The sequence below is a fragment of the Rhagoletis pomonella genome, unplaced genomic scaffold (assembly GCF_013731165.1).
Source record: "Rhagoletis pomonella isolate Grant_MI unplaced genomic scaffold, Rhpom_1.0 Rhpom_scaffold_00006, whole genome shotgun sequence".
Lineage (NCBI taxonomy): Eukaryota > Metazoa > Arthropoda > Insecta > Diptera > Tephritidae > Rhagoletis > Rhagoletis pomonella.
The window spans coordinates 68,561,870-68,571,141 of record NW_023458560.1 but is presented as its reverse complement, the minus strand read 5'-3'; the positions used below and the strand labels follow the sequence as shown (position 1 = coordinate 68,571,141).

General features: G+C 38.9%; 2 protein-coding genes across 2 annotated transcripts; both read left to right on the top strand.

The window, feature by feature from the left end:
* The first annotated feature begins 244 nt into the window (after nt 1–244).
* Nucleotides 245–1,290, top strand: LOC118742069 (myosin-G heavy chain-like). The gene is made up of 2 exons (XM_036474036.1): nt 245–601; nt 691–1,290. The coding sequence occupies exons 1-2, from the start codon at nt 245–247 to the stop codon at nt 1,288–1,290; spliced, it is 957 nt and encodes a 318-aa protein (XP_036329929.1).
* Nucleotides 1,291–6,088: 4,798 nt separating this feature from the next.
* On the top strand, nt 6,089–6,692 carry LOC118742068 (N66 matrix protein-like). Its single transcript, XM_036474035.1, has 2 exons — nt 6,089–6,341; nt 6,385–6,692. The coding sequence occupies exons 1-2, from the start codon at nt 6,089–6,091 to the stop codon at nt 6,690–6,692; spliced, it is 561 nt and encodes a 186-aa protein (XP_036329928.1).
* The last annotated feature ends 2,580 nt before the right edge of the window (nt 6,693–9,272 follow it).

The window sequence follows — 9,272 nt, the reverse complement described above, 5'->3', positions numbered from 1 at the left end:
TACTTCACATGCCACATTAAATGCCAAAAACTATCATAAAAAGACAGTAACAACAACAGCAATAAATATACCAACGTCACAGTACTTGAAGCATTCAACAGTCAACAATAACAGAAAACATACAAAGCGAGACATAAATAGAAAAAAGTTGTCAGCAAATTGACAGGCCGAATCCGATCGAGATTTGAACGGACTAAACAAACAGTCGTGCTCCGAAGGGATTGGCCAAAAATACACACGAATCATGAATAACATGACTGGCAACAACAACAATAGCAATAATAGTAACTATAATCATAACAGTAACATAAATTCCAGCAGCAGTCCCAACTACAGCCAAAGCAGCGACGCTAACAGCGATTCGAAAAAGTTAGCAAAGCTCAAAGCAACCAACCTTTGCGACGATAACAAAACCTTAAGTGGCGGAAACAAAAGCGAACGTTGCGTGCTGTGTCTGGACGATAAACGTTACCCGGTGCGCATCCCATGCGGACACTCGTTCTGCAAGGATTGCCTGGATGTCTACAAATCGTATCAGAAGTATGCCTGGGCCAATCGCTGCCCCATCTGCCGCGGTTCGATGAAAGAGAAGCGCCATTTAGTAAGTTATTGAACACAAATTGCTTTGCTTTTCCTCCCCTAATTGAAGAATATATATTATGGCCTCACTTTCACACGCTTCGAACACAGGTCAAGCGGAAGCATTCGGAAACGACAGATGGCGCAACAGCCACTACTTCAGCCACCGCGATCAGCAGCAGTAGCAGCCAGCTGGGGCCCACACGTATGCGCCTAAATCCATCATCAGCCACCCGCGCCGCTGCGACAGTCACTGTCACTGCGTTGTCAGAAGCTGCCGCCGAAGCAACCGTTGAACAAATCCACTTCTTGGAAGAGTACATGGCAATGGCTGTAGAATTGGATGTTTTCGGCACCAACACCGGCACCACCTTTCCCACCTTTGGCAATGCAGTCAGCATCAGCACGCCGACGAACTCAGCATCGACCGTCAGTGCAAGCGAGGCTGCAGGTGAAGATGAAGAAGCCGAGGAGTTGCATGCAGCAGATTTAGAAGCGAACTGGGAGCAAAATGTGGGATATGAACAGGAAGAATTTGGGGAAGGAGATGTAGATGTAGAGGAAGATGAAGAGGCATTGGGTGACGATGTTGATGTGGAAGGAGACGAGGAATCAGACGGAGAGGATGACAACGAAGAAGATGGGGATGATGAGGACGATGACCTATACTTTTTCGATGATTTCCTAACAGGGAAATTTGTGCACAGCTAAATCATAGACTATTGAGGTTATTAGAATGCACAGAGATAATATCATTTTGTTTATTTATCCAAGTTGACTGGAAAAAAGTGTGTGTGGATCCCATGCGCGACTGTGATGAAACGTCTTCCTTCTATTATCCATCTCTCTCACCCTATTTAATATATCTATGAGTATTTCTCTGCATAATAACGAACAATTTCATCATTTTAATATTTAGCCCAATCGAAATCTAAATCAAAATCTAAATCTAAATTTAAATCTGGATCTTCATAGTAACCTTAGTCTTAATCTTAATCCTAGTCTTAATCTTGAGCCTAATCTTAATCATAGTGGGTAATTAATCTTAATCTTTATGTTAATCTTGATTTTAATCCTAATCTTAATCTCAATCTTTATCTTAACCTTAACCTTAATCTTAATCTTTATCTTAACCTTAACCGTAATCTTAATCTTAAACTTAATTTTAATCTAAATCATAATCTTATTCTTCATCTTAATTTTAATCCTAATTTCAATCTCAATATTACCCAGACTCTTATTCTTAATCCTAATCTTAATGTTAATCTAAAATTTAATTTTGATCTTAATATCAAACTTAATCTTAATCTTAATCCTAATCTTAATCTTAATATTACTCATACTCTTAATCTTAATCTTGATCTTAACCTCAATCCTAATCTTAAATTTAATTTTGACCTTAATCTTATTCTTAGTCTGGTTCTTATTCTTAATCTTAGTCTTAATCTTGGCACTAATTTTACGTCGATGATTGCATTCGCACCCAACCAAAAATGTTTCGCATTTTATTCACGACGAATATTATAAATGGCCTAAATATTTTAAATTTGCATACATCTAGGCGCATTTTCTTTTAATGCTGTTAAAACTGGTAGACTGCTTAAGCGTACTAATCCTGCCTCAGTTTTGAGAAAGTCATATTTGCTACGCATATGTATATACATATTTGTATGTACGATACGTATGTTTGTCCCTTTATTTGCGTTGATCTCTGTGTGGCGCATTCGTTGATATAAATTTTTGCCTATTAGCCTCGCACGCCGACTCCTCCTCTATTATACCTGCAATATCAAATACAGACAAACAATATATGTACATAGGTACATATTTGTTGGTATGTTAGCCGACATGAACGGACAGGTCATGTTTATCACCAAAATTATTTGTCTCGGGTTCTTGGGTTCATTTTATCTGCTTTCAACTCACACATTTTGCCAGCATCAACGCCGGTGTCATCATTAAATTCCGCCACTGCTGGCGCTATTATCGAGCACATCAAGCTTGTGTGTGTGTGTGTGGTGGCCAGCTCAAAGCCCTATCAGCTGCTTAACAAATTCATTTGTCGGGATGTTCGCTTGTGTTTTTCTTTTTGAATACGTATTCTACTGCCGTCTTGTTTATCAGGTCAAATAGTAGGTTAAAGGAGTGGGGGTGTGGAAAAAATAGCTAAAGTTTAAAGAACGGAATGTGTGAAAGTATTTGTATATATACACTTGTGGTCAACTAATTAAGTAAAGTGACATTTTACCGGCTTCGGTTATTTTTCTTTTGTTTATTTAAGGCTTATAATTTTGTTATAAATAAAAAATAAAATTTTTGGACGTAATTGTCAAAGTTTGTTGAATTTTTATAAATTTTGTAATGAGGATTTATGTGGTGGCGCTTATATAATGTGCTAGACTATTATAAAAAACAAAATAAGCAAACTAAATAGACAAAATAAAAATAGTCAAAACCGGTCAAAATGTCACTTAACTTAATCAGCTGACCACAAGGGTATCTAAATATATATATGCGTATGTACATATGTTTTTTTTCCATTCAGTTACCACATTATTTAATGCTGTCACTCCGAACATTGCCATACACAAATACATACACACATGTATGCATGTTAGTAACCCAAGCAGTTGGTGTTGATTTTTGGGTCCACTTCGTCCAAAGGTTCATGCGCCTGCAGTTTGTCAAGTAAAATTATGTCGCACTAATTTTCAGTTGAAAGGATTAAACGAAAGGATTTCGTGTTGAGTGAGCGTGCTAATGCCTGTTGACAAGTTTATTTAAATTGTCGGCTTTGCAGTTGGCTAACAGGTTGCTTATTTATTCTTCTTTTTTTACGCGCTGCTCAGCTTATTTACTTTTGCTCTTCTACATACCCACACAGCGCGTATGCAGCTAAAATTTTGGGGCACAGATTTACATCCGCATTAAAGGAATTAAAGTGTTTCCGAAAACCAAAATACACGCTCAGTAAATACATACATACATACATACATATCATATGTACGTAAGTATGTATTCACGCTTTCCAACTGTTCTCGCTCTACTCCGGTAGGTAATAAAATCCAAATGCCTCATAAATCTGTCATAAACACAGCACTGACCGCTAGTAAAATCATTGCCTAGGGACTTATGTTCTACATTCTTGCCAGCCCAACATATTGCGTAAATGAAAAGTCGTAGAACCTGAGGGTTAAATGAACAAAAAGTCAGCCGAGTCGGAGTGCATGTAAGTCAATGAATATATGTATGTATGTATGAGTGTATGTACTAAAGACTACATAGTTCGAGTATTTTTGTGTAAATATTTTCATTTCTTTTCAAGTATAAAACCGTAAAGACCCTGCAGGAAAAGTTGCCAGTAGCAAGATTTGGGCTTCATCCAAAATATGGAAATTTTTTTGGTGAAATAAACCATACAATAGTAAAGAAATCATGGTTAGATTGCGTCACATAAGCAACCAGATCATGGCCACAAAGCCGATGAATGTTAAATTTCCCTTAAATTAAGAGGGCTGGAATTATGAGGTTCCCGAAAACTACGCAATTCAAAGAAGCTCGAATACATCTTTCCAAGAATGCTTTTAACGAAAACCTCAACACTGGTTTGAGTCTTACTCAGGCTCCCCGACTCACTTTAATCACTCAGACCTATTAGTTTAACTTCCTTCATCTTATAGACCGTCCAAAGGCTGCTAGACCTACATATTAGGGATAAGCTGAGACACGCAACCCCATTACATATGAATCTATCTCAAGGGCACTGGCCCAACGATGCATAGATCCCTGCACTTCCGGGTGGATCGACACCATGCTCCGTGAGCGTGATATCACATCGTCCCTAGGCAAAAGCTCCGTGAACATCAGAGCCATAAGAGGGTGTCCACAGGAAGATGCTCTTTCTCCTCTACTTTGGTCTCCCCTCGTAGATGACCTCTTAACCAAACTGCAGGAATGTGGTTACGAGGCTATTGGTTATGCGGACGACCTAGTAATTATTGTGACTGGAAAATGCGACAGATCTGTATCAGACGTTATGAGTACACCTCTGCGTGAGGTATCAAACTGGTGTGCCAATGAGGGCCTCTGCATAAACCCGAAGAAAGCATTTTTGGTGCTGCTTAAAAGAGGGTACTGTGCCGAACACTGGTTCGGTTAAACAGTGCTTGTCTAAATGGGAATTCCAACTTAGTCTCTTATCCAAGGTAACCCCGAGATATTTGACTTCGCCATAGGGGTGGCCAAAAACGCTGCAGAAAAATTCCAGACCCGATATATGTACACTGGTACAAAGACGAATCAAAGATGGAGGGCAGAGCAGGAACGGGTGTCTGGATCTGGCACCAAACTTTCTATTGCAATGGATACTAGGTCCACGGTCTTTAAGGCAATCTCAATGTATGCCAGAATTCAAGCCAACAAAGTTTTGCTATAGAGTAACCCAGCATCTCCTTCCATTCCATAGGATTTAAGAAAATAATGAGGATAAATACTCCATATTATTTATCGAGTTGGAGCTGGAAGCCCCCTCTTTATTGACGGCACCGAGGGAACCCTCTCTAGGTACCACATCGGCAGCCTAAACTGAAGGGAGCCCAAACCACATAGATCTCAGTAGAGTTCTGCATTCTTTCTTTACTGATTTGTTTCTAAAAAGATGCTTTGTCTAAACTGATACACCAGTTATCTGAGAATATGACGACGCATTTGCTCGAAGGCGAGTTGCTATTAACCCAGAAATGAGTAGTAGCAAACGGAAAGTCCGTTCTCCAATTCCTTGCTTTACTTTGTATCCAGACGGACATAGCGAATTCCATTCGGTTTTGGGCGACCTATACAATTCTATAATACTTTTGGCGCTATGTAGTCAACATCTTATATTTAGTTCTGGTTAACAGTCTCGATATGATAGATTCGCCCTTAGTGAACTCATTTCCCTACAGGCCCTGTATAAAGCTCTGCAAAGCATCACACACACACACACAGGTAACTGCAGTGCCAGTGTATAAGACACTTCCTTCTTGTGTGGCCTAAGGTCAACGTAGGCGGGACGGCTACACGCTGGCGCAATACAGTAATTATAATAAACTTTTGCCAATAATTCATTAACAAAGGACATGGACACGCAGTGTTAGGCAAGGCTCTCTACGTGCAAGTAAATATGTATGTGTTTAGAATTTCGGTTGTATTTGTGTCTTTTTCAGCAAAGCAAAAAAAATGTTCATTAAAAGTAGCCAAAGTAAGTATGTTTGACTAGAAATATTTCGAGACTAAATATTATATTATATGTACATACATACATACATACTACATATGCGTTGAAAGTAAACTGGCGGATGTTGGGCTCTTAAAATATAAATAAAACGTTAATGAAAACAGCTATGGCGAAAGCATATTGAAATACACTGAAAATTTATTATTTTCATGAACACTGTTAATCAATAGATGATAATGGTAGTGGTAATAGTAATGTTAACTTAAATGGCAGTGGTGATAGTAATGATTGGTAATGGTATTCGGTAATGCGACTGGCAGTTGTGAAGGTAATGGTAGTAGTAGTTGTGGTGGTAATGGTAAAGATATTGGCAGATATAATGGTAATGGTTATGGTAATGACAATGGGAATTGTATTGGTAATGGTGATGGCAAAGACAATGCTAAGGACAACGGTAATGGTAAAGGTAATTGCAATGATTGGAATAGTAATGGTAATGTTAATGATCATGGTAATGGTTATAGTAATGGTAATGGATATAGTAATGGTAATGGTATTCGGTAATGTTAATGGTACTGGCAATTGTTTAGGTAATGAAAATAGTAGTGGAGGTAGTTATAGTAAAGATATTGGTAGATGTAATGGTAATGGTTATGGTAATGACAATGCTAATGACGGTAGTAATGATAATGGTTATGGTAAAGGTAATCGTAATGGTAGTAGAGATGGAGATGGTAATTGTAATGGTAATAATAACGGTAATAGTACTTGTAATGAAAATAGTAGTGGTTATGATAATAGTAATGCTTTTAGTAACTGTAATGGCAATCGTAACAGTAAGGTTATGGGCATAACACAATATCAACCGAATGCCAGCAATTTTAGAACATTTTCCTAAAACTAAACAAATTTCTTACAGTGTTCTTATAGAATTTTTAGAGTGTTTATCACCGATGAAAGAAAACAAAGCGGTATACGTGTACTAACAACATGCCCTTGAGCATCATTAGCAACAAAGTGAGTGCACAGAGTGTACAGAAGTTCATAACAGCTGGACGAGAAAGTAAAACTGATGGGGGTAGTGTGAGTCACCGGGCGACGCTCAATGACCATTGGCGATACAAAACAATTTATTTAAGCATAAAATGGCCAAAGGATGAACGAAACGTGCTAGGAAAACACAGCACACACACATACATACATATATGTATGTATTGGATATCCGTTAAAGGTGCCTTGCTTCCTCCCCCACACGCCTAAATATTCAAGTACATATATACGTAAATACATACATATGTGTATGTGGATATGTGAAGTTGCCGCTGTTTCTGCTTCCTGCCAGCTGCGCCATGTTACTTTACTTATTTTATGACCAGCATGTGCACACCAACAACAACAGCAATGGGCGACCCCGCTTGCTAAGCGCTCATAAACTTCAACGCCAGGCAAAACACTCATAAACCATGTGGGAGTAGTGGAATGGGAAATGGGAGTAAATTGGAGCAGAAACAGAAGTATGTATGTATGTAGAAGCCACATATGAACACTAAAGTATTGTTTTAGTACAACTTTTTACTTCAGTTGCAAGTAGCGTTGTTGTTGTTTTTTTGGTTATATGGCACTGACATTTAATGCAAAAGGCAATAATCGAGGTCATCAGTTAATGACCAGCAGCATGTTTTAGAGGATTGTATTTGTCTCTAACAAAACCCACACACACACACACACACAAGTAAGTCAGCAACAATGCAAGGACTAGTGTTTTCGCTGAGCTTAGATTAGTCGTAAAATTGCATAGCCCTTTCATTAAACGCGCTCACACGCTCAGCAACAGCTTACTGCGGTCGTTTTACGATTATTAGATGAATTACTTATTTGTAGAGTGCTTCGTGGCATGAGCCAGCGTATTTTCCGTTTTATAGTTGTGTGCTTTATATGTATTTTCATTTATATGAATTTTTATTGCATATCTGTATATGTGTAGAGTATTTTAATTGAAACGCAACATAATTGCTAATTAAATTTGTATGGCTTTCTAAGAGCGGTGATTAATTTTCGCCATAGCAGCATTTTAGGTGGTGTGGAATGCGGTTAGCAACATGTTTATAGTGAGTGGTGTGTGTAAAAGGTATAAGTGGATATTGAAACGATAGAATTCCTAGACAGGATTTGAATATTTAGTTTGAATTTACTGGCCATATCAAATTGAATATATATGTATATCTGACACTCATTCAAAAATATGTATTCTAACATTTTTTCGGTCACTATAAAGAGAGAACGAGTATTAGTGGGTATAAATCAAAGAATAACATTCATTCGGAATCTAAAAGTCTAAAATCAGAAAGCCGAAAAGAGTTTCTTGGAGGGTGTTCTGCGAAATCCTCTAGATTTAAGCGTATTCTCGCTGAGAATCTTGCTCCGGTAGGTTACTTTTGGCATGAGATAGGAAATTGGACTATGAGTAGCGAAGAGTCATTGAGTATGCTTTTAGATACTCACTTTCCTTTTAAGCCTTCCCAGAGGGAATTTTCTTAGGGGAAGTGCGTGTTTCTGACCTTCTATATGACCGTCGCCCGACTTGACCGAAAAATTCGCTCAAACCCTAGGACCCAATGGCGTTTGGCCTGCGCAGCTGCAAAATGTGCGGATGTGTCGTGACGTTGGCTGACCGCTATCTACGCGAGCTGCGTAAGAAACGGGTGGACACCCTAGGTTTGAAGAGTTGTCAAGGGAGTGAGCTATTAACCCAGCTGCCCAGTCCGCCAAGGACTTCAAGCCAATAATTCTCTCACAGTTTCTTTTGAAAACATACGAGATCCTGTCAGAGCTAAAGGATAAAAGAAGCATTCATTCATAGATTTTGGGATAGGAGCAGGCAAAACTACCACAACGCAAACAGCTATTGGATGCAAGGAAACTAATTGATTGAACTACTTAAAGACTAGATACTGCGGAGCTCTGGGGGCTTCGACCACATCTTTAGTCGTACGGATTACTGCGCCACCGAGCTTCTTGTCTGCCCACCTTTCATCAGCGGAGGATTGGACCAGGCAGAACTTCTAAAGCAGCGGGAGCAGTCAACTTCTTCCCGCATGCATCGAAAATGGATGGCAGAGAATATAAGAGATTGTTTGACCAAATCCCTATGCAAGTAGCTATTCCGTTTACAGTGGGCTGTATTTGAACGTATTGCGAAGTAAGGCTCAGGTCCAATTGGAGTTGAGTCTGTCCGCTTTCTTATTCTACTATATATGTATTGGCTTGTGACCTTTATCTATGCATTCGAATATTAGCGATGACATCACCTCGAAAGATGGCAGGGCCTTGAGTGCCGCCGGCTATCACTGAGAATCAGAATTCAACACAAATTTATCTCGGCATACAGGCTGACGGCGTAAATTTCGATCCTAAAAAATACCCCAGAAACTTTCAATGTACTCCCAGTTAAATAAGAAATTCATGTATGCAGAGATTT